Here is a 25,672-nt window from a genome sequence, read left to right as displayed (position 1 = left end):
CTAAGTGCTCAAGTGCCTTAAAAACAGAACAAGACTTATGGCAAGTTCTGCTTTTGTTTTTAATGCTCCTGCTGGCAGCTGTTGGAAGCTCTGCAGATCTTTCACCTGAAGTACAAGCACTCCCTTTTGCTCTTTCCATGTGCAGTGCTTTTCCTGGGTGGCATGCTGTGCAGGCATGCATGTTGAGTGCAGGAAAAGTTATAGTTTCCCTACTTTTCATTTTCATCTCACATTGAATTTTAGTATGGAGAACAAGTGCTGTACAACTAACTATTCCTTGGAAAAGTAAATCTCTGCATAAGCAACTAGATTAATCTAATGGATTAACCTACTCACACATTTTAAGGGCTATTTAGTAGATTTTCGAGTCAATTAGATCATCATAATCCTCTCATCTGACCACCTGCATAATACAAGCAAATGATTCTTGCATCTTAACTCTACAACTTAATGTGTGAAATAGCACAGTCAGAAAGGACCAAAGGAACTTGATCTCCTGGCCACCTACTGCCTAGTTCTACGCCTTCTCTCATACACTGTTAGTCAAACCAAAAAAAAAAAAAGAATAGGACTGGAAGTGAGTTTAGGAGGTTGGCGCTAAACAGGATTATCCCCATCTAAACCATCCTAAACATGTTTGTCTAACTTGCACTTAAAAACTTCCAATGACAGATTCAACATCTTGCTAGGTAATCTGTTGCACTTTTAAACCATCCTCAGAGTTAGAAAGTTCTTCCTAATAGGCAACTAAATCTCCCTTGCTGCAATCTAAGCTCATTTATTATCCTGTCCCTTGTGGATCACTGATCACCTTCTTTTAAACAACTCTTTTTGTATTTGAAAACAGAGCTGGACCTGCTAAGTTTTCTCTTCTCCAGACCAAAGAATTCCAGTTCTTATCTTTTCTCATATGTTTTGTTTTCCAGACCTCTAGTTGTTTCTGTTGCTCTCCTGTGGACCACTTTTTTTTTTCAACTTGTCTAGGTCTTCCATGCAATGTGGTGCCCAAAACTGGATAGAGTGCTCCAAGTGAAGCCTTACTTCAGGCCTCACTGCAGGGAAGAAGAATTTTTCAGGATTTGAATACAACATTCCTGTTAATATACCCCAGCTTGCTTTTTCTTTTTGCAACAAGACCACACTGTTGACTCAGGAAGTCCATCCCCATTTCGTATTTGTTCATCAGATTGTTTCTTCCTAGGTGTGGTACTTTGCGCTCATCATAAAATTTCATCCTATGCATTTCAGACTTTTTTCCAGCTGACCAAGGTAATTTTGAATCTGAATCCTGGACTATAGAGTGTCTGTTATCCCACCCACTATGGTGCCATCCATAAATTTATTGAGTGTACACTCAGTAGACAGGTATTTCAGCTGAAGTCTTCCTGAAGTGCAACTTGTCACAAGGAGGTCCAGTCTCATTGACAGGCTAGCTACCTTACAGCAAACAGGAACTCTCTTATTCACCATATGCTACTGAATGACCAAACTAATGACAAATTCATAGTATCAAGGCACAGATCAATAATTTCTGAGCATGGCTTAACTGATACACAGGCTATTAGCCAAGCTTCAGGGCAAGCATTAATAGAACAAGCTGAAATAATATCAAAGAAATTGAGATGTACACCCTCTAGCACTGTAATGTCTTGGATAATTAGATCACTATCTATTAAACTATAGTTTGTACTTTGCTCTAATGTGGTTCATGAATTTGCATGCTATCTACCCTTTAGTGCTGACCATATCTTAAGAGGTTCTAGTTACAGGTAATTCATTACCTGGATAGTTAACATTTTACAGTTCTAACATCCTATGTTAAAAAAAAAAAATATTTTCCCCACTAGGAGAAACTTAGCATTAGAATTCATATACATCCAACCACCTTTTACTTGATTTGCATTGTTTAAGATTTACATTCAAAGTAGGAATGGTAATTCAGACTATAATGTCAAAGATGCATGCTCTAGTACATAGTTGGCACAGGGTTCCCTAAGAGAGGGGAGATTTTTCCTTTAGCATTTTTGTGGCTGAAGGTAAGACTGACCAATACTAAGGGTAGGCTGGAGACTTCCAACTCTTTTCTCCTTGATATTGCTGTCCAGGTTTTTAAAAAAGAACACGTCTTTTTAAGTTTCCCAACCCACTTTCTGCTTTGGCCAGGAAAGGCAACAACAAAGGTTCAGATTCAGACTCACAACCCCAACACTGCGCCTGCAGCTTGGAAGTCACAGCATGCCTGATGCAAGTCCAGCATGTGCTGTTAGTTTAGCATTGATGTCAGCATGGAGCAATTAAAAAAATGCCTGAAGAGATTTAAAATGGTTGTTTCTGGATAGGCAGGGTTATGAGAAAATTGGTACAGAAGGAGGGAGATCCCCAAGACAGCTAAGCTCCAGGGCAAATAAAAATCAGATGGGAGGGAGTGCGCAGGGAAGGTATGGTAGGAGGCCCAGCAGCCTCAATACTCTTAGCAGCTGGAATTCGCTAAACTGGGCTGAAATACGTAGCAAACATTCCTGAGTGTGGGACAGGGAAAGCCTGGAATATGCAGGGACAGGACTCCATTTTCCTTCTCAATCTTGTAGTTAAGCAGTGCCATGTTGGTTTTGCCTCATCCTACCAGCCTAAACGGTCCCATCACTGAGTGGTCTCTCCCCTTAAGCCAGAATGCAAAGCTTCCTTAACCATCTGCTCTTAAATGAAGAGACGCATAGAACAGAGCAGCTGCACTGCATCCCAGCCCCTTGCTTCCCACTTCCCCTCCCTGCTTCCTAGCCCACCCCCTCAAGAAACCAAACCAACCTGCTTGGCAGTGGCAGCAGCATTTCTAGTCAAGAAGTTCTGAAAGAGTCACTTGACCTTATGGCTCACCAGAATCTACCTGATCCCTTTTAAAACTTTGTTCCACATTCCACTGAAGTTGTATTTGTTTTTGCTTCCATCTTAAACTGAATAATACAGCCCTGCACCCCTAGCATATTAGAATCAGATTAATAGAAAATGAGGGTTGGAAGGGACCTCAGAAGGTGAGAGCCCACCCCCCAGCTCAAAGTCCAAACCCTGTATCTAGCCCAAACCCCATCCCCAACTAGATTATCCCAGCCAAGGCTTTGTCAAGCCTGGCCTTAAAAATCTCCAAAGATGGAGATTCCACAGCTTCTCTGGGTAATCTGGTTCCAATGCTTCAGCACCCTCCTAGTTAAAAAGATTTTTCCACTATCCAGCCTAAACTTCCCTTGCTGCAACTTGAGGCCATTGTTCCTTGTTCTGTCATCTACCACCACTGAGAACAGTCTATTGCCATCATGTTTGTAACCACCTTTCAGTTACTTGAAGGCTGCTATTAAATCCCCCGTCTCCTCTTCTGCAGACTAAATAAACCCAGTTCCCTCAGCTTCTCTTCATAAGTCATGTGCCCCAGCTCTCTAACCATTTTCATTGACTCTCTTCAACTTGTCCACATCCTTTCTATAGTGCGGAGGCCCAAAACTGGACACAGTTCTCCAGATGTGGCCTCACTAGTGCAGAATAGATAGGAATAATCACTCCCCTTGATCTGCTAGCAATGCTCCTACTAAGCAAGCCCAATATGTCATTAGCCTTTTTGGCAACAAGGACACACCGTTGACTCATATCCAGCTTTTTGTCCACTGTAACCCCCAGGTCCTTTTCTGCAAAGCTGTTGCTTTGCCAGTTGGTCCCCAGCCTTTAGCGGTACATGGGATTCTTCCATCCTAAATGCAGGACTTTACACTTACTCTTGTTGAACCTTGAGATCTTTTTTTTGACTCAGTTCTCCAATATGTCTCAACTGCTCTGAATCTTAGCCCTAATCTCCAGCGTATCTACTACTTGCCCCAGCTGAGTGTCATCCATGAACTTGCTGAGGATGCAATCCATCTCATCTTCCAGATCATTAATGAAGGTATTGAACAAAACCAGCCCCACGACCGACTCCTGGGGCACTGCCAACTAGACCGTAAGCCATTAAATCACTACCCATTGAGCCCAATGGTCCAACCAACTTTCTATCCACCTTACAGTCCATTCATCCAACCCATACTTCCTTAGCTTGCTTGTAAGAACGCTGTGGGAGACCATGTCAAAAGCCTTACTAGTCACTGCTTTCTCCACATCCACAGAGCCAGTTCTCATCATAGAAGGCAATCAGGTTGGTCAGGCATGACTTGCCCTTGGCAATTCCATGCTGACTGTTCGCAATCATTTTCTTCTCCTCCAAGTGCTTAGAAATGGATTCCTTGGGGACCTGCTCCATTTTTCTGTGGACTGAGGTTGTTGCCCTAGGATTCCTTTAACCAGAGACCCCCAAGGATTGACACGGCCCCTCGTCTGATTTGGTATCAAGTGAACTTCATTAGTAACCCGTAGGCTTATTACAAGATAACTACCCTTGCAATACGACCTGGCAAGTGATTCCTTAGATGTTACAATTGCAATCTTCGGTGGTACCGGCCTCAGATCTTTTGCTGGGTGTGTGCGATGTTAGTTTCTGGATTCCTTGCTGTTTGAACAAGAATTCCAAGGCTGCTCCCGTCTCCCCAGGGTGGCAACACAAACACACGCTGTCTCTTTGTTTGTTCACTACGTTTGTAACTTGCTCATCTCAAATTGTCCAATCCTCAAGTTTCTTACCTCATCTTTTTAGATAAGGTACTCCAATCCTATTCTGTTTTTTTTCCTTCTAGGGAAACTACTGTACCTGGTTAGCCCACCGTACCAATCATGGCACTCATTTTTCCCAGTGCCTTATAAGGCACTCGGTACAATTTAATTGCTTAGTTCCGGGAAGACCTAAAGTTATGCTAAGAACCTGAGCATAACTCAGTTTACCCGCTACAGAGGTGAGTCTGACTGGTCTGTAATTCCCTGGATCCTCCTTCTTCCCTTTCTTAAAGATGGACACTATATTTGCCCTTTTCCATTCATCCAGGACCTCCCCTGATCACCATGAGTTTTCAAAGATCATGGCCTGTGGCTCTGCAATCACATCAGCCAGCTCTCTCAGCACCCTCAGCTGCATTGCATCTGGCTTCATGGACTTGTACACAACCAGCTTTTCTAAATAGTTCCCAACCTGATCATACACCACTGAGGGTTGCTCACCTTCTCCCCAAATTGTGCTGCTCGGTGAAGGAGTCTGGGAGTTGACCTTGCCTGTGAAGACCGTCGTAAGAAAAGTATTAAGTACTTCAGCCTTTTCCTCATCATGCGCCACTAGGTTGCCTCCCCAATTCAGTAAGGGACCCATACTTTCCCTGATCTTCCTTTTGTTGCCAACCTACTTGAGGAAACCCTTCTTGTTACCCTTTTATGTCCCTTGCTAGTTCCAACTCCAATTGCACTTTGACCTTCCTGATTTCACTCCTTCATGCCCAAGCAATATTTATTCTTATACTCCTCCCTAGCCATCTGTCCAAGCTGCCACTTCTTGTAAGCTTCCTTTTTGTGTTTAGCAGAGAACTTTTCAGTGAGCTTAAGCCAAGCTGGTTGCTTGCCATTTATTGTTTCTGCACATCAGGATGGTTTGTTCCTGTGCCCTCAGTAATTTCTTTAAAATACAACCCGCCCTCCTGGACTCCTTCCCCCATCAGCCTGGCCTCCCAGGAGATCCTGCCCATCAGTTCCCTGAGGGAGTCAGAATCTGCTTTTCTGAAGTCAAGGGTCCATACTCCACTGCTCTTTCTTCCTTTTGTCAGGATCCTGAACTCAATCATCTCGTGGTCACTGCTGCCCAAGTTGCCATCTGCTTCTACATCCCTCACCAAGTCTTCCCTGTTTGTGAGCAGCAGTTTAAGAGCATAGCCCCTAGTTGCTCTCTCCAATACTTGCACTGGGAAATTGTCTCCAATGCTCTCCGAAAAATTCCTGGATTGCCTGTGCACTGCTGTATTGTCTTCCCAGCAGATGTCAGGGTGATTGAAGTCCCCCATGAGAACCAGGGCCTGTGATCTGGAAACTTTTGCTAGTTGTCTGAAGAAAGCCTCATCTACCTCATCCTCCTGGTTTGGTGGCCCATAGCAGACACCCAGCATAACATCACCCATGTTGTTTTCCCTTCTAACCTTAACCCAGAGACTTTCAACAGTTTCATACTGGAGCTCTGAGCAATCTTACAGCTCTTTTACATACAGCGCAACTCCTCCCCTTCTCCCCTGCTTGTCCTTCCTGAACAGTTTGTACCCATCCATGATGGTGGGATAGCTCACGTGACTGGAGCAATAAGTCTCTGTTATTCCAATCACGTCATAGTTCCTTGACTGTGTGAGGACTTCCAATTTCTGCTAGCTTCCCAGGCTCTGCATTCATGTACAGGCACCTGAGGTAACTAGTTGATTGCTCTACTTCCTCAGGAAGAATAAAGGGGGGCTCCCCTTGTGCTTCCTCCAGGTCCCCCACTTCCCCACCAGTGTCTAATCTGATTTTAACTGGATAAAGATGTGTTGCTTTACATGTGATGATGCACCTCACAATCTCCTCCACCCTTTTCAAAATTCTAGATCTGCCCATAGCTGTGTCAGTTCCCTCTGCTCCTAAAATTTCCTTCCTAGCCCAGTGATGCCAAGACCATGTCCTTAGATTTGGGGAAGGTGCGATTAGGTTAAAGAATTTCTACATTGTCAAACTTTTGACAGGTGCAGCTTTTTGTCCGTGAATCAGGTGCTCCACGTTCTCCTGTTAAAGGGGGTTTCAGCTGTGTTGTAAACACTGGCTGTTTGGAAACATGTATTCCCTTGAATGATATTTTGTTAGAAGTACTTTTAAACATTACGAATACATGTTGGTATTAGAAGCTATGCAATACTGCTTGCTTCTTTCCTTGTGCGCGTAGTCAACTCTTCTATAACCTTAGGCAGTGACGGTAATAGGCAAAACTCATTCCTTCTACTTAAGCGAGGTATGAGTGTGAGGTGCTTGTCTTCCTATAATACTGAAATGAAGGAGATTTTCCCCAGACGCTTGCTTGGTTCTGCAGCACCAAGCAAAAAAAGGTAAGCTGGCAGAAAAGCATTCATGGTCATTCATTTCTTCCCTGGTTTTTCCAAATGTTTTGGGTTGAGGAAAAAAAAGCAAGTACTCTTGTGTACTTTATATTAGTATGCAATACATTTTTCTAACCATCTCTGAATTTATAGCAGTTTTCATATTAGACAGAATATAGGAAAAGAGAAGAATTTGGAAACAAACACCTAGTTAAAAGGCTTATTCTAGGCAATGTTTGAACTGGTACCAAAGCTTGGGTCTTATAAAGAGCTTCTCTTGGAAAACCACCTATAGGGAGGAATGCTAATCAGCTTTCACCCAACTAGGTACATGCTGACGCAGAGATGAGCTGTACAGAAACAACTATAAACACAAACAAGCCATGTTAATCAGGCATACAGACACACTGGCCAAACAAAGAATCTGGAAAATTATTAAGCAAACAAGCAAGCAAAGGTAAAGCATGATTTTCCAGAATGCATTGTGGCAAGATCCTGTAAAGTACTCCCCTCCCCCTCCTCTGTTAAGGTGCTGGATACAAGTATTTGCCTGTGCCATGACATTCATCCCAATTTGAGACAGAACAGCATTTTTCATAGCATCAAATGTGTCATCATCTCTTATGGTGCCTGTGGTATTAGTTTACACTAGAAAAAAAGTCTAGAAAAAAAAGTTTTCCTATAATTCCTTAGCAGGGGGCAGAGTGCCTGGAAGACTCGCATGTAGAATGACACGTACAGCATCCTGGGAGAAAGAAAGGTTGACCAGGCCTGTTAACACGGTACAGTCAGGGGTACTATTCCACATGCCAATACGGTTACAAAAGAAATACTCTGTGCCAGCTAATACTGAATAGTAACTGTGAAACAACGTGCTGTTACGCTGATATTACCACGTGGACACAAACCATGCTTAAAAGCCAACTACATTGCTAAATACTTACCAAAGCCAGTTCAATTTAAGCAGTGGATCCTGTCTTCACCATATCTGCAAGGCAATTTAGAGAATTAAAAGAACCAACATGAACAGTTTCCCAAATAAAGCTGTTTTGAACAAGTGCACCTTCAATGAACACAATTTTATTTTATTTTAGCAGCCACTGACTTTGTTAAAGGCAAGGAGAGTTTTTTCCCCACAATGAAAATGTTACTTTGAAGCATTTTGCTCTATAATGTGACCTGGGGTCAGCACATTTCTCAGAGTATTCCAAAGTCAATGGAAGTTGAGAGGTCTTAGCACCCCTTTGCACATTACCATGTACAGAAAGTGTAACACTTGCTAGCCTTCAACTGGGGGACAAGTCTTGATAAGATTACTTTCCACCCACATGTTTCTTTTCCAATCATTTAGGAAACATAGGGTGCCAATGCATAACCAGGAGCAATTAACAGTGGGTTAGTTCAATGCATCAGATTCCCCAGGATTACCAGTCTGTAATGTTTCATATTAAAAATGTTAGTTACAGGAGAAAAAAAAAAAAAGAGACAGATTTGTGATTTCTGAAAGGAGACAAAGCAAACAAGCCACCTTGAAAAATGTGATTTTATTTTTTCGTAATTGAAAAGACCTGTCAATTTAATGGTGTTTCCATTCATGAACTCTCATATGGCATTGTGTGTTTTGTTTGTTTTTAACACTGCTCAGAACTATATAAAAAGCCATTTGTGTTACTACATAGGTTAACATCCTAAAACATTGCATTTTCAAAGCAGGTTAAGTTTAAAAATAGGATGTTCCCAAGAACTCTCACAACTGCAGAGGCAACTTTAATGGGAGCTGAAGCATATTGCAAATTTGAGCATTTGGTCTTCAAAAAGGTTTAAAACCAGATCGCTTTTGCAGCAATAGGAAAGGTCCAAACTGACAGCCCACACAGGATAGGAGGATCACCCAGAGCAACTGGAACACTCGTTCAACACAGACATTACCCAATGGTAAGTTGGTAAGAGCAGTCTTTCATATCCAGGGTAGCAATCATTTAAAGTATTAAAGATTTTCTTTTAAATAATTATGCTGAGTTTCCACAGAAACCCAAGTTACCGCACAATCAAGTGGCCTCTCACTCGTCTCATGCTCACGATACTGTAAGTACTCCAGTGCAAGGGTCAGATCCTGAAAGGATTGCAGGGTCAGGCCCTATATTTGTGAAGTCAGATGACAGATTGTCATTCTAAAAAGGAAAGTCCTTATGTCATTCTTTGGTTTATTCCCATGGTTCCCAACACTGTGTCCACAAGCCCAGAAACATACACCACATGAGAAGCCATTGCTGCTAATTTGTTCTAAAAGCAAGTCCTCTACTACTGTCTGCTGTATAGCATTTCTAAAGGATTTTTTGTGTACTGAGTTTACAGAAAACTATAGGAATTCAGAGTACCCCTTACATTCTTGTCCCCAGAAGTCTAGCGACTGTTTAAAGGTATGCTTTGAGGCATGACCAGCATGCCTATAAATTCATATTGTTCAAGCTGAGGGTAAATATTGCTGAAAAAACACCCTCCTATAATTAAATGGTCATTACTAACAGTAGTTCAGCGACTATCTTAGCATTAAAAGAAATGCAGACGTTATGCCTTCTGCATATTAGTCCTCTAAGCCAAAAGGAAGGTTTTGCCATCAACTTATGAAAGAAAAGTCTCTAAAATTAAAAGGAAGGTTTGAGGGCAAAATATTGATATCAAAAGATGTGTACTACTGAGATGCATGCCAATAGAATGCATACTGAACTCTGAAAGTCTAGTTCCTATTTTTTAAATAGATTGTAGCTATCTTTTCCTCAAATGTGATAAGGAAGAAAATACCTAATGTGTTAGTTCCACGAAGAGTGAAGCAAAATTAACTATCTATCTGATTGGCATGCAGATATGCAAGCAGTTTTTGCTACACTTCACATTGAGGTGACAGATTTTATTCTGAAGATGTTACCAATATTTCTGTTTACAAATAAAAAGATACTGGTAACTAAACCCAAACGAGATGGCTGTTGATGACCAGTGACACCACCTATTTTTCAGTAGAACTCAGCTTTAATGTGCTTTTTTAGAAAGACTTCCCAACACTGGTTTTGCTTCCTTCCCAATTCCACAGAAATAGCGCAAAAAAAAAAAACCGGACAGATTGAATTGTTACTAGTTGGTAAATAGCCACAAGTCTCGTATTCCAATGTTATTTTTAACTGCAACAAATATAGGTAATTCTTTATAACCTACTGCCGGGTGGCTGTTTATAAATATCTCTTTGTTTTAACAAACACTGGTCAGTAACATGAAAGATTAATTTGCAATAACTACTTGGCACCACGTTAATGTACTTGCTAAGTTGTGATATACACAAAAGCACTTACAGAAATGTCAAACTTCTATAACTTTGTTGGGGTTTTAATGTCACATATAATTACAATTTTCACAAGCATTTTTTTAACATGTCCATCTATCAAAAAAGAAAGGCTTTGGAGGCTCCAGTCCCAGCTCATCATTTAAATTTGTTAGGCAGTAATTTAACAATCCTTGCCCTCTATATAGAGATACAGGATGGTACCAAAACTTAACTGTAAAAAAAAGAAAAGAATTTGCAAATTAAATTGACTCCGAGCATTCCACTGCAAAAAAGCAACACAGCTGTGAACAACTGGAAGGCCACAAATCTGAATTTGTCAAAATGTTCAAGATTTCTTAATGTTTATTTTGTGGTAAGAACTGATTAACTATTCGCTTTTCAAGAAAAAAAGGTCAGCCTGAAAACCCTGATCTATTAAGTCACTTAGTTTAAATAGTTCCAAGTAAATGTTAGCCAGTTTAGAAGGCTAATGCATATAGAACATCCAAATGTACTCACTTGGCTGCTTAAGCTGTGTGTTTAAATCAAAATTTCTAACTGTGGTAAAGAAATGCCAACATAGATGAAGGCCAAAAGATACAAAAGGTAATCATGAGAATAACAGGTGGTAAAAGCTGAGGCTCAAAAGTTTTCTTATGTTAAAAAGGCACACCACCCTCAGGGAGCTAGACACAAAAGCTTAGCAGTATTACAACAATAAACCTTGCCGGAAAAGCCTACCAAATTACCCAAGTGCCTACTGGGAGGGAACAATGAGGAAGACAGGCCACTCTTGCTCTGTTCTGTTTGCAGGGAAATGGTCAATTTAAATAGGCAAATTTAGCCACATTAAGAAACATTAAACAACAGCTACCCCAAGAAACCAGAACAAAACCTGACCTTTGGGTCAAAGACCATAGACAGGTTTTCCCATGTCATGTAGCTGAGTGAGTTCAGATTGGCAATGAAAGGGGGTGGGGGGGGGGAGAAAAAAAAAGCTTTAAACATGTGACAGGAATAAGCACTGAGCTTTATCGAACAGTCACACCAAGCTTCTCCAGCACACGCACTCCCTTTTCTTGGTATTCTTGTCGGGTCATCCAGAAGTTGTCTTTGTCTTTCATGATGTCTGCTAGAACTGCACCACCTAAGAATACCATGTGCTTTCGACGAGGTGGATCTTCAATTCGGATCTTAAATTTCTAGGAAGGAAAAGGGAGACCATATTGTTGGGACTCAACATAAAACCACACAAAAAAACCATGCCATTTGCTGCAACAGTGGAGTAGGAATTGTTCAATACGGAGAATGTGCACACAAAACTAGAGGGCTTAGCTGAGGGCGCTCAGTGTGCAAGCTTCCAGCTTGTGCAATCTGAAGGAAAATAACTATGATGCACCAGAAATTAGAGACAGACAGATATATTTCCTAAAGTTACTCAGCAAACTATCCATTAAAACAACAAAAAATAAAACGACATGCACACAATGCCCCCCCCCCCCAACCAGCATTCAAATGTAAAACATGGATTTTGAATTTAGCATTTCATGAACAGCACGGAATTTCTAAATTTTTTTTCCAGTGCGTGGCTAAGATTATCAGAAGAGTGGACTTATTCACAAAATATTGCAGGGTTTGTATAAGCAAAGTTAGGCTAAATCATGGATAGAGACAACAGGAAAGGAACAGTCTTATGCATATATTCTGACCACAAGAGAACCTAAAGAATTCTCCTAGTGGATTTCAACTTTAACTCTCCTATAGAAGAATGAACCAAAGTAGCAAGGTATCTGGAATTTTTTATTTGTAAAAAATTAAAAAAACAGACAAGGTCTCAAAGTTGGGTTAAGGTTCAGAAGTTAAATTATTTTGATATGGTTAATATTCTGTACATTTAAAAGATTATCTGGATAATAACTGAACTTTTTTTGGGGGGGGGGGGGGAGGGTGAAATAAGCTGTTAGAGGATGGATGTCATAATAAAGGATATTTTTTTAAAACCTGGACATAATTCAACATTAAAAACAGCATGCATAAAGCATTTCTTCTATTAAAAAAACTCCTTAAAAAGCAGGCAGCAATGCAATACAGGTCTAGTTCTGTAACATACGAGCAATACTGTTGTCTGAACATAACAGTAATCAATGAATAAAAGGGAAAGGGGACAGAAAATTGACCCGCACAGAGTAATGGTAGAACTGTTAAAGAAAAACTTGGCTACACGGGTGAACTACTCAGAGGTTAAATTCAAACCTGTGATATGCAGCATGCAACAATGCTCCAGAAACACCCCCCCCCAAAAAAAACCCCAGTTGATTTTGCTCATATAACAGTATTTTATTAAGATACAGGGGGGCTTTGGAACACTAAAGCTTAAGAGCACATTTACATGAAACAAACCCAAATTTCAAACTTCACTTAGTACCAGAGTATGGCCTTACTTCAAGTTCATTTAAGCAAATCACTAGAAAACCTGTATTACAGACTGTCTGAAACACTGGTGTGTAGTTAGAAAGACAGAATGTTAAGAGACACATGGCAGGAACTGTTCTTTTCTATTCCTGTCCATCTGGCTCCCTCTTGTGGTAATTCAGGATACTGGATGTAGCTACAAATAAGTGTGTAAAATCATTACTTACAGAAAGTTTTTCCACGTCTCCTTTGAGAACTCGCTCCAGGTACAGCTGTTTAAGTTCACGTTCCAACCGTGAAGGCAGCCCAGGGTACATAGTGGAACCTCCAGACAGCACAATGTGCTTATAGAATTCAGACCTAAAGAAAAAGCATTCTTTCTAGTGTCTCCTTGCATAACTAGTAGATACCCCAGTGTATAAACAAATGTAAAACCAAGAAATACAGACAATTATCACTGACGCAAAGCCTATACTTTCAACAGTAAAACAGCTATATTTTTCTTGCTCAATATAAACTCTCCATGAACAGTGTCCTAGAGAGCAGAGATCTTAAGCACATGTAGGTGTTCCTCTCCCAATGATTTTGTTATTTACTTTTAAGCACTGTAACTTTTGTTCTTTAACTGATGTTATTCTGGTCTATCCTTTTTTGTTGACAGAAGTTAGAGAGAAGTATTATTGAATGTTCTGCTCTCACCTGGTGTCAATGTCAGCAGCCTGGATGGTGTTAAACAGCAATTCAGCAACACCAACCCCCTCTACATTGATTAAATGAGGCTGAAACAAGGCTTCTGGTGCCTCAAATCGTTCACCACCAACTTTGATAATCCTGCCATCTGGGAGCTATAGAAAAGAGAGCACAATTTTAACCTCATTTTAAATTTCTACACTGCTTAACAGTATGAAACAGAAAATAAATCTTTGTCCAAATTTGCAACAGCAATACCAAGTCTTGCAATTAATTGTGTGTGTTTTTTCCACCTATGTACAGAAGTTAGAAACTTTTCAAGTTTTAGCCACATACCAGAGAGATTCTTTGTAAGCACAGTTTAAGTTAGTTTTAACGTATCATGAGTTATGTAGTAGGAAAAGTTACTGTGCTTTTCACTAGTCAGAACAAGATATCAGTTTTCAGGATGTCTCAACAGCTAGATGTATGAAGCTAGAGATCTGGCAACCATCTGCTGTTCTCCCAGTTTTCTATTTTCTCCAAGTTTGCTTTGGTAATACAGTAATTTGATTTCAACTATTGATAAAAAAAAGGAGTAGAAAATCTCATTGACAAAAAAAGAAATCATAATTTTGCTGGAGAATACCCTCCACTTAAAATATTCTGATAGGACAACATTGGCATGGCACATATGGTACACCCTGTAAGAGAAGGCAGCTTTAAGCAACTCTTCTCATAAACCATCCTGTCAGAAAAGAAAAGAAGAAGGTAAAGACATAAGAAAAAAAGAACCACAGCTGTTAAAAGAGAAAGACATTAAAAAAAAAAAATGGATGTCCATACACTTGAGAGATTTTGGACTTTAGTAGGTTTCCTTTTTACTGCTGTTGGGGTTGTCGTCTCTAACCGTTAGAAAAGCTTATGACTTTACATCTATAGTGTTACTTTTTTTTTTTTTTTTTTTTTTTTTTTTTTTTTTTTTTTTTTTTTTTTTTTTTTTTTTTTTTTTTTTTTTTTTTTTTTTTTTTTTTTTTTTTTTTTTTTTTTTTTTTTTTTTTTTTTTTTTTTTTTTTTTTTTTTTTTTTTTTTTTTTTTTTTTTTTTTTTTTTTTTTTTTTTTTTTTTTTTTTTTTTTTTTTTTTTTTTTTTTTTTTTTTTTTTTTTTTTTTTTTTTTTTTTTTTTTTTTTTTTTTTTTTTTTTTTTTTTTTTTTTTTTTTTTTTTTTTTTTTTTTTTTTTTTTTTTTTTTTTTTTTTTTTTTTTTTTTTTTTTTTTTTTTTTTTTTTTTTTTTTTTTTTTTTTTTTTTTTTTTTTTTTTTTTTTTTTTTTTTTTTTTTTTTTTTTTTTTTTTTTTTTTTTTTTTTTTTTTTTTTTTTTTTTTTTTTTTTTTTTTTTTTTTTTTTTTTTTTTTTTTTTTTTTTTTTTTTTTTTTTTTTTTTTTTTTTTTTTTTTTTTTTTTTTTTTTTTTTTTTTTTTTTTTTTTTTTTTTTTTTTTTTTTTTTTTTTTTTTTTTTTTTTTTTTTTTTTTTTTTTTTTTTTTTTTTTTTTTTTTTTTTTTTTTTTTTTTTTTTTTTTTTTTTTTTTTTTTTTTTTTTTTTTTTTTTTTTTTTTTTTTTTTTTTTTTTTTTTTTTTTTTTTTTTTTTTTTTTTTTTTTTTTTTTTTTTTTTTTTTTTTTTTTTTTTTTTTTTTTTTTTTTTTTTTTTTTTTTTTTTTTTTTTTTTTTTTTTTTTTTTTTTTTTTTTTTTTTTTTTTTTTTTTTTTTAAGAACACCAGTATTTAAGTTAAAACTATGATTTTTCTATTCCTAAATTAGTCTCTCTCATTACTTACCGTATAAGACTCAACTAATACTGTGGTCTCCAATGCCAATTTCTGTTCCTGTTCTATGTTGTATCCCACATAACATAACTTTTCCTTGATCATTCGAACAGTCTCAAAATCAGCAGAATGGTTGAAGGCATAGCCCCTCAGTAACAGCAGCTGTTTGAAAATATTCAAGTAAAGTTGGAGTGACTCAGTTTTGTATCAGTGATTAAGTGTGAGCATACATTTAACTGATTTTTTATTCAGGGACATACTGACTTCAATGAGAAACATGGCTGAGGTCAAAGAAATCATGCTTGTAACGTAAAATAAGAACAGAGGTCAAGTTACTCATTTCCAACAGCAGAAAAATCATAGGATTACTCTGAAAACTGGAAATCACATTTACCACTATAGTTCACTATAAATGATTTTTTCCAACAAAAGAAAAAGCAAGGCAAAAATCAGATGCTTCCTCTGAACTAATTAGGTGCCACCCTGCCCTCAGAGCTCAAGTGTGTTAATATCACTTATAATGGTACAATTCATTTTAATTTACCACTTTATTTGGACCAGAGTTGCTATCTCTACAGAGCCACATGAAAAAGCTAGCAAAGCTGTTCCTACATCTTAGAAAGTCTTTAAAGGCTGACTCCAATTTTAAAGACCTACAAACACAGAAAATGCCCCCATCACTAGAGTGGCTAAATCCCAAACTACACCAGAGCAAAATATTAGCTTTAATATGCAGGTCAAGAAGCATGTATTTTTGCCAAATAAGACATAAATCTTTTTTTTATAATATAGTCATTAAATGATTAAATTTGAATCAGGAGTGGATTCACCCATCTTGTGAAACTGGACCATGTGGAGTCCAAATTCAGACAATAATACTTCTTATCCTAAGGAACTAGGAGAAGGTGCAAATTATACTTCAATTCAAACTGGAACTTTGTATCTTAGTATAAATCCAGCCTATTTTGGAAATTTCTAAGGAAACATGATGTCATCTAGTACACCACATCTCAAGCCTTGCTTCTCCTGGGAGGTAGACATGATCCAGGAGCACCCTGTCTGCAATCAGTTTGCTGTTTATATTTAGAATGTGGTTTATATAACCCATGGGTGTCAAATTCACCTTGTGTCCCATGCTGGATCTGGGTTGTGGGGCTCTGTGCAGGCCAAGTACAGCCCAAGACAGGAGGTAATGGTGGCATCAGCTCTAACCTGGAGTACGTGGCAGTGGCATTAGCAGCTCTGGCTCTGACCAAGAGCATGTAGCAGTGATGCGAGCCCCCTGAGACATGCCTGTGCTGGAACTGGAGCTGAGGCTGCTTCTGAATGCTCTGTGCCACTGTGGCAGCTCCAGCACAGATCACACGGCAGGAGCCGTGCGGCCAAGAAGGTAGGACTGAGGTAGTGGAAAGAGGAAAAGGAGGGCAGACAGGGTTGTGGCAGCCTTCACTCCCCCTCCTGCCACTAAGTGTCACTGACACCAGGGCTCAAGGGCCCTGGATTCTGCAACAAACTACTCCTCCCAGCTACATTACCCAAAAATCCAGTGACCAACTGGCAGTCTGGCTGGCCAGATAAGAGTACCCCTGGGGGCTGGATCTGGCCCACAGGCTGTAAGTTTGACACCCTTGATGTAATCCACAGACTAAAATTGTATTTTAAAAGAGGATTCTGGAGCAAGAGAGATTCCATAGCAAATTTTCCTATAATAGCTAGGAAACATTCTTCTTTCTGAACAACTTTTACTAGCTTGTGAAGCAAAGTATTTGATTTTAAAATCCAAATCTTGAAGACAATATAAATGTGCTTTCATTAAGACATGGACAAACTCACGTTTTCTTTTTTTTCTAGTTTACCTTGATAAGGTATCTGGTAATATCTCTCCCAGCAATGTCTAGTCTTCTGGTGAGATGAGGAAGAGAGAAACCTTCATACACGGGGCAAATATGAGTTACACCATCTCCAGAGTCCACAACAACACCAGTCAATAAACCTAAATAGGACGATATTAGATCCAAAGGCAAAGATTATTAATTAATTGCATTATTTCACACCCCTGTAACTAAGGCAACCTAGCAGGCATGCTAACATCCTGATGAAAGAACTGGCTTAATTAAGACAAATTATTTCCTTGACTTTATGGGGAAATCTGTTCCCACTTTAAAATAAAGTGTGGAGCTAAAATAAGTGCTCTACTTTATTATACCCACTTATTTCAAGGTTTATTTGACAATTCTGTATGAACTTCCCCAACTTCCCATCAAATTGTATTCCAATTAAATAGAGAACACTCAACTTGTTAAATACTGGCTAGGACAAGCTTCTTGTTTTCTGCACTAATGTGCAATTTAATATTGGCCTCATTTCTAAACAGTGCTTACCTGGAGCTCATTCGCGTGGCAATTTAGCTTGTCCAATTTAGCTTGTCTGAATAATTAAAAGCAAGTCTTAATTTTTTGGTCTGTGCTCAAGTGCAATATTTTATAAATCTATAGTGAATTTTTTAGGCCAAAGTCGCTTCCAAAAACTGAAATGTAAAACTGTCCAGTTCATAGGTTGCACTGTAGTTTTTCTAAGGGCAGTGCTTATTTAGAAATTTCCTACCCTTATTTCCTACCCTAAGGAAATCTAATACTACATCAAGGAGTATTTCTGTTGAGAAGATACAACACCATGTGACCAGTCAGAAAGTGAAACTTGCTTCTATTGGGGTCAAGTAAGCAAAGTGTAGAAGGGAAGGTGAACAAATGTTGGAAAATAAGTTAGATGCAGAATCCTTCATTTTTGTTTCTGACATGTTAACATAAGCAAAATTAGAGACCTTTAACCTGAGAATGTCTTTTAAATATGGTTTTTAGGACAGGTTATATTAGATATTTCAGATTTTGATAAAATGCTGGATTTCATAAGTCACTCTCGAGTCTTGACCCTTTGAGGCTGAGGATATTTTGAATCAATTACATCAAGGACACAGGAGTTGTCCCAATACTGCATAATGAGACGAAGTCATTTGGAATAATCCTTAACTAATCTACCAATGAAATATTCCTCCAGAAGGCTGAAGTGGAACAAAATCATCACTGCAGCAAGAAAAGAACTAGTCATAATCACAAGAGAATACTTAACTAATACTGTTGTGGAATCTTGGTAATAAAAAATTTAAATCTTTTGTTATTTTAATATTAAAATGACCCAAAACTCAAGGTAAAAGCAGCAGTTACACTTAGCAGTCATAATTTAATAGCAACCACATAATGCACTGAAATAATCTTTAATTTGAAGGCAAAAAAAACAAGTATAATATAATAATACAAAAGGTCTCTAAAGCAGTGACTAATACTACATACCATCTGCATAGCAATTCCTAGGAAAACAGGGCATGTAAAAGGAAAACATTGATCTCTTTCAAAGAACAAACACTGTGTTTGTCAACATCAACTAGACTTAACCCTTCTGGATATGGATTATGTATTTAGAAGTCTCACAGGTCCTAAACACTTGTTTGGCTGGTAGTTTGCAAGTGTTCTACTTTGTTTGATAGCTAACTTGTATATATAGTAATTGTCTGAACAGCATTCACTGACATCCATATGGGCCCACAGACTTTATTTTCCAAATCTTCTTGCCTAACCATCAAGCTAACAAGAAAGAGGAATCTGATTTTTTCATGTGTTGAGCACCTGCAGCTCCAGTTGACAAAGAGAACTGCAAGTGTTCATCACCACTGTGGGAGGGGAGAAGAAAAGACACCCCAAAAAATGATCAGACCATTATTACTTAAAGCCTTAACTTTTGGCATATTCAGTGGAAACCTCTAAGGCAGTCCCTTGATGTTGTGTGAAGAAAATGGCTGCAGTTCTCTACACTCTTAGGACTTCTGGTCTCATAGCCTGGAAGTAGCTTGAGATTCAGTTCCCTGATAAGGAATGGCAAAGTTTATAACCTAAATCAGTAGTTTTCAAACTTTCTGAAGTCATGGAACACTTTCAAATCATTTCTGCCACAGAACCCCTACTTCCTATCCTGTGAGCTGATGCAGAGAGTCTGGCAGGGGACTGCCTGGGCTACTTCTTTCTTACTTCCAATCTCCTTGTGGAACCCCAGCGTTCTTCAGAACATGGTCTGAGAACTGCTGACTTTAGCCAGTGATAGCTAACCTTTTTGACAGGCCTGCTAAAAGTTAAGGCCAGCCCTCTCCCCAAATGCCATTCTGATCCTCACTCCCCAGAGACACGCATGATAGATTTTGTGTCCTAGGCTCTGGTATGGAGGCATAAGGGCTTGAGCCTAACAGCCATGGGGAGCAGAGGAGGACACTGCTGTAAGAGAAGCATCAATGCCAAGAGCCAAGTTAGCCTTTCAAGGGCTCTGCCAACCACTACAGTTTTATGTAGTGAAGAAGGACCCTAAGTCCTGAAATTCGTGGCAGCTGCAAGGCCAGGGAAGGGGACACCTGACACCATCTTGCAGCAACATCCTGATCCTGCTCCACTCCATGCAACCAAAGACATGCCTCCCTGCCTCTATTCTAGCATCTCCCTTTACTGAACACCTGGGACTCATGTGCCCCACATGACAACTCCCTATGCCACTTGTTGCAGGTTAGCCATCCCCTAACCTAAGCTAAAGTGGGAATGCTGAGTACATCTCCCTTTAAGTGAAGGAAATGGATCAGAAGAAAAATCCCACCCCCATTAAAAGTGTGCGTCAGATTTTAGCCTGGAAAGAATTTCTATTGTTCAGGTAACTCAGTGAAAGGGACTGAGGGAGGGGTTTTGGCACCACCTTAACTCAAGCAACATAAATATGTCAGCTGGATGAATGTTATCTTTTTCACTTTTCTTCTCTTTTATAAGTTTTGCACTTTGCAAAAGCTTGGGGTTTTTCTCCTACTCCCTCTTTAAAAAGGGGGTCAGGAGGGAATCATAGTTGGCACTAGATGAAGTTGTTTCGACTGTTCTTCTGCTATAACTTTAGTCTGTAAACGTATCCATGTTCAGCTGTTAATATCTTGTTCTTAAAACATAGAAAATATGGGTTGGAAGGGACCTTAGGAGGTCAACTAGTCCAACTCCCTGCTCAAAGCAGGACCATCCCCAATTAGATCATTCCAGCCAAGGCTTTGTTGAGCTGGGCTTTAAAAACCTCCAAAGATGGAGATTCTACCAGCTCTCTATGTAAGCTGCTCCAGTGCTTCACCACCCTCCTAGTGAGAAGTTTTTCCTAATATCCAACATGTGTAGCACAACAGACCAACATATACAAGCTCTCTTAGTTTATTGTTCTTGACTTAAAAGTTGAGGTTACAGCTGTTATTATGAGAAGATGGTCCATATCCTACCATTTAAAAGGTCAAATTCACCATGGACCATGGTAGGTACAACGAGACGAGATGAAAGGAGTCACATTAACATGCATGCTTGAAATTTACTCTTTCAATCCCAGCCTACTGCAGTTAATAGCAAACTGACACTTAAGTCAAAGGAGGCAGAATGTCACCTCCACTCTGATTTTTTCCAACTTATCTACAGTAGCCAAGCCTATTCTCTCTACTGAACCTAAAATAAACACAAATCACATAAACCTTTTCACAACTGTTCGGTAAATACTAAAAAGTGAATACAAAGAAACGGTGGGTCAATTTGCACTCCAAAGAGAATGCAAATAATGCAACCAGCTCTCAGTAACTTTTAGGTTGCAGGGAACATGAATGCAGCACCACGAAAGAATCAGAACAATTGAGACATAAGCCATCATAGAAAGTTAACCAGAGTTCACTGCAATTTGATTCAATTAGAAGGGGTCAAAGATAATGGGGTTGGTCTTAAAGCATCTTCTTGAAGTCCAAAGATACACTAAGGGCTGCCTGAAAATTACATTTCAAATGTCAGAGATGTAAGGACAGTTTGACTACATTTTAACAATAACCTATATACTTTGGTTTACAGGGAAAGGAGAAATAAATTACCAGCAACGAGTACTTCTGATCATCTGTTTTTCCTTATAAACCCTACAATCTTGACTATCCAGTCAGCTGTGCTTACTTATACAGGGTCTTCATAAAGTCCTTGTACACTTTTAAAACTTTAAAAACTTAGGTTGTATGTATGATAGAAACAATCTGTGAACAGCATTTAAAAGCAAATCTATTACAGTTTTAGGACAACTAGAGTACACAATGCTAGACTTTAGGTAGTAATTAATTTATTCTTCAATAAGATGGAGCTCCGTGTCACTATGCTCTGAATGTACGACAGTTCCTAAATGACATTTTCTCAGAGAAGTGGATAGGCAGAGGTGGACCAATTGCTTGGCCACCTCATTCACCTTACCTGTGGCCTTTGGACTTCTTTTTATGGGGACATGTTAAAAGTGTAGCTTATTTATCAAAACCACATTCTTTGGTTGAACTTAGGGATAGGATCACCAATGCAATTAGTGCAGTAACTCAAGAGCAACTGGGAAGTGGTTTTCAAGGACTTGGAATATTGGATTGAGCACTGTATCACGATGGATGGTGGTTATGTTTAAGTCTAGTATTGTGTACTCTAGTTGTCCTAAAACTTTAATAAATTTTCTTTTAAATGCCCTTTACAGATTGTTTCTATCATACCTACAACCTAAGTTATTAAAGTTTAAAAGTGCACAAGGACTTTATGAAGACCCTGTATGTAGTCAATTAGGCCCAAGATCTTTTCTGCACACCATCCTGAAACTTCAGCCAAATAATACATTAAGAAATCAAACATTCTAAGTTACCGTTACCTACCTTGGGCATACAAAGTAAGGACAGCCTGAATGGCTACATATACTCCAGAAAACTGGTAAGTCTCAAACATTACCTAAAAAAAAGAAAACATCTAATAAATACAAAAATTGCTAAACCTTTATAATATTCTTAAAGGACATTTAATTTAGTATTCACATATTGCATAATCTAATCTTTACTGTCTTATATATTCTGCAGCATTCATCATTATGTCACAACCTGGTGCAATGACCACAAGTTGATCCTTTGTACTTGTCAATCTTTACTAACTTTTTGGAATGCTAATATGAAATCAGATTTTCAGCATACGAAGATTAGCGTGATTTACTTTGCCACAAGTAATACTTAATTTTTACACAGCAGTTGCTGTTAATGCAAGTAAAATAATAATAATACCAAATAAAGTTGACAAAGGCATTCCACAACTTAACAAGGAAGGGTTAATGCTGTTAAAAAAAAAACAACCCAACTTCTCTGTGGCTTTATGAAACTTTGAAAATAAACCTAATCAATGAGTGGGAGGTAACAGTTGTAGAGCAGCCAAGTACTTTATTACTGAAGTGTGACTTTGGAATGAAATGTTTGTTAAAGGTGTATACACCTCTATGACTGAAGTTATAAAGCTAACTTTTTTTCAGGTGCCAAAATTACTTGATGCATTCATTCAATTAGTCTCTGTTAAATGTGCAAGAAGGCTGCTGAAAGCTATAAAACAGGTCCAAACTTTAATAAATCTGCACACAGGACCAATTGTGAGTGTGAGTGCAAATACCACAAGGCTATTCCCTGCAGCTGTTCCTTCCTGCTCTATGTTCTTGGGTGAAGACAGAAAGGAACACAGTGTTGCCAGCTCATTTTATTATGGTCTCATGACTTGGTGCCTTAGGAAAACACAAATCCTTCAGAAATGTAAAATGAAAAACAGTATCAGGTTTCATTATAAAAATAAGTTCCTCACCTTGTCATCATGGAGAAAATGTGAATGTAAATATATGCCATAGGGTCAGAAACCAGGTGGCAAATAATGAACCCCTCCCACCCCTTAAAAAAAAAAAAATAATAAAAAAAAAACGTTTTCTGAATGTTGGGGCCTTACTAATGAGTTTCTAATGTTTAGGGTACTGCGAATATATACTGTATTTACTTGAATACAAAGACAACCCTGAATATAAGATAACCCCAGCCAATAATTTGATTCTCTATCTGGAAAATTTATAAAATTAGTTACAATTTTCCAGATAGGGAACTAATTATTGGAGATTTAACTTGAATTTGTCTACCTCCCACTGCTACAGCAGAAAAAAATAAAATCGGGAGGGGGACAAAGGGGAGTCTGTGCTCAATGGCCACCATCTTATTTAGATGAGCCGTGCTAACCTATCCTTATGGTAGACTCTAATCAGCATGTTTGCCCATCACAGGCTGTGTGTTTTATAGTCATGCTCAGTGTTAGCTGTGTTTAAATTAACTTCGTAGTTGGTTTCCATTACTAAGTACCTGCTGCTTTTGGCAGCAGTTTAATGATAGACCGTGTATTTAGTGAAATTTCTTTGTATGCAAATGTAAGATGAGGGGTTCCCCCCTGTGCTGATGGGGGGTGGGGAAAACACCGTCTTGCATTGGAGTAAATACAGTACAAATAGTTACGTTCATTAATGCTGCTTATTGCATGTAATGCAAGGTAAAAGTAAGTCTTTCAAATGTACTAACATCCACCTGGAATAGGCAAATAGACTCCCTGGATTTAAAAAAAAAAATGGCAAAGCAATGCTTTAAGCTAACCACAGATGTTAGACAGAGCTCTATTTAGTCCTTGTACATACTGTCTTGTATGCTACTCAAATGCCTTTATTTATATAGATTAAACTATGAAAGAAGAGTATTTACCTTATGCTCAAGGCTCTATAAACCATTAAAATATTTTAAGTACTAAAGAAACAGACTCCATATGTAAGAGGATAGTGGTTCATGGAATCTAGTCCTCACTGAAGACAACTTAAATAAAAGCAAAGGAAACAATTTTTTTTGCTGCTATGAGTCAAAAGCAATTGACCATTTCACCTCATCTCAGGCTTTTTACAAGACTCGAAGAATACCTGGATGTATTTTAACTTGCACAGAACAGTGGCATTTGCACTATGTGGTATTCTGAAGCCTTTTCAGTAGCTTTCAGCATCTTAAGTTGATTAAACTAGAAGCTCACTTTCCTACTGAAAGTCAACAGGAGCTAGGTGCTTTACTGCCATTTCTGCCTTAGAAAAGAATAAACTGGGAGGGGACTTTTCTAGGTCAGTGAGTAGGCTACAGCATATTACTATTCTTCTATTTTATATGGGAGGAAAATGATTCAGATAAAAATTAAAAAATTAAATTTTTTATATTTAAAAGAACTGGAACACATCTAAAATACTTCTGTGTGTTGGTCTTTTGATGAACACATGTTAAGGTACTAGGCAGTATTTTTATGCCTCAATTTAACAGTATATTTGCACAAGATTAAAGCCCTAACTCTTACTCCCTCCCCCCTGCCTTTTTTTTTAAGCATGCCATCATATTTAGGAATGGCTGCAGAGTTGAAAGAATAAATAAGTTATTTTACAATATCAAGAGCTGACAACTGAAAATCTGCTAGCTCAAGCACATTGCAAGCGACTAGGAAAACCAGTGTTATCTAAACTAGTTTTGTGCGAGCACACTTGAGAAAAAAGAAGTTGAAGACACCAAGTCCAAGGAACGTACCAAGACCAAACTGTAGATCACCCTGCCACGAGGTTATAAATGTTTGCAAGGCAGAATGGATGAGCTTCCTGACATGGAAGACAAATTTAGCAAAATACCCAGGTAGACTGTGAGCGTTCAAGTTACCACTAGTTAATAACAGGCTTCTGTAGCTTCTGTTATTTAGCGTGTACGCAAAGTAATTTCCTAAACTAAAAAGGCAGATATATAGCATTTTACCGCAAAAAGGAAGCAAGGAAAAATTAAGCAAGCAAAAATAAGTAACCTGACTTAAGCAGTAAGTGCCTGCCAACAGTTGTAACCCTAGGTCAGTCGAGGCCTGTAAGCAACCTAAGTGCAGACTGAGTTTATAAATGAAAAACTGCAATAGAAAAAAGGTATGCAAAATTTTAAACTGTCAGTAACCAAGTAAAATAAGCATATAGGTTGCTTCCTTTACACTTTGCAATGCAACTCTAAAATTGGAAAAAAGTAATTTGCAAAGGCAAATATTTATTCTCTGACGTCTATAATTGTCATTTCACTACATGACAAATACATGTTGACAGATTTAATAAGTATTAACAAAATTATTCTATTCAGAAGCAGCTTTCCTTCTATTAAGAGCAAGTTTTGTTGCCAAAATTATCTATTTTTCTCACATTACCATCTTTCAAAGAACTGTGCTTAAGACAAAATTAGTAAAAATAGGAACCAAAATAATGTAGGCTTTTCATGGAGGCACTTATAAGCCTGTAACAGATTATTATACCCCAGGAAATTATGCACAGAAAAATTCAAAATTCTGTGCAGACAATTCAAAATTATACAAAATTACATTATTATTATTATTTTTACAAATTAAACTAAATATAACACGATTTGTACTTTCTTTAGAAATATATGTAGGTACTTGTGTGTGGGGGGAGTGTGGGGTGTAGTTGGGGGATGGATGTCAGATGTG

The 25,672-nt window shown here is 38.1% G+C and overlaps 1 protein-coding gene across 4 annotated transcripts in view; it reads right to left on the bottom strand.

Moving 5' to 3' along the window:
• Window positions 1-8,529: 8,529 nt before the first annotated feature.
• Window positions 8,530-25,672, bottom strand: part of ACTR2 (ARP2 actin related protein 2 homolog) — a 33,177-nt gene continuing 16,034 nt past the window's right edge. For all 4 annotated transcript variants that reach the window (XM_025201455.1, XM_006021477.3, XM_025201454.1 and 1 more), the window contains 6 exons: window positions 21,991-22,063; window positions 17,078-17,214; window positions 15,234-15,383; window positions 13,432-13,577; window positions 12,960-13,092; window positions 8,530-11,522 (listed from right to left, as the gene is read on the bottom strand). In XM_025201455.1, the coding sequence (XP_025057240.1) occupies window positions 11,352-11,522; window positions 12,960-13,092; window positions 13,432-13,577; window positions 15,234-15,383; window positions 17,078-17,214; window positions 21,991-22,063 (810 nt within the window). In that variant the 3' untranslated portion in view covers window positions 8,530-11,351. The remainder of the gene's footprint in view (window positions 11,523-12,959; window positions 13,093-13,431; window positions 13,578-15,233; window positions 15,384-17,077; window positions 17,215-21,990; window positions 22,064-25,672) is intronic.

The sequence above is a fragment of the Alligator sinensis genome, unplaced genomic scaffold (assembly GCF_000455745.1).
Source record: "Alligator sinensis unplaced genomic scaffold, ASM45574v1 scaffold939_1, whole genome shotgun sequence".
Taxonomy (NCBI): Eukaryota; Metazoa; Chordata; order Crocodylia; family Alligatoridae; genus Alligator; species Alligator sinensis.
This window is presented reverse-complemented; position numbering and strand designations above follow the sequence as displayed.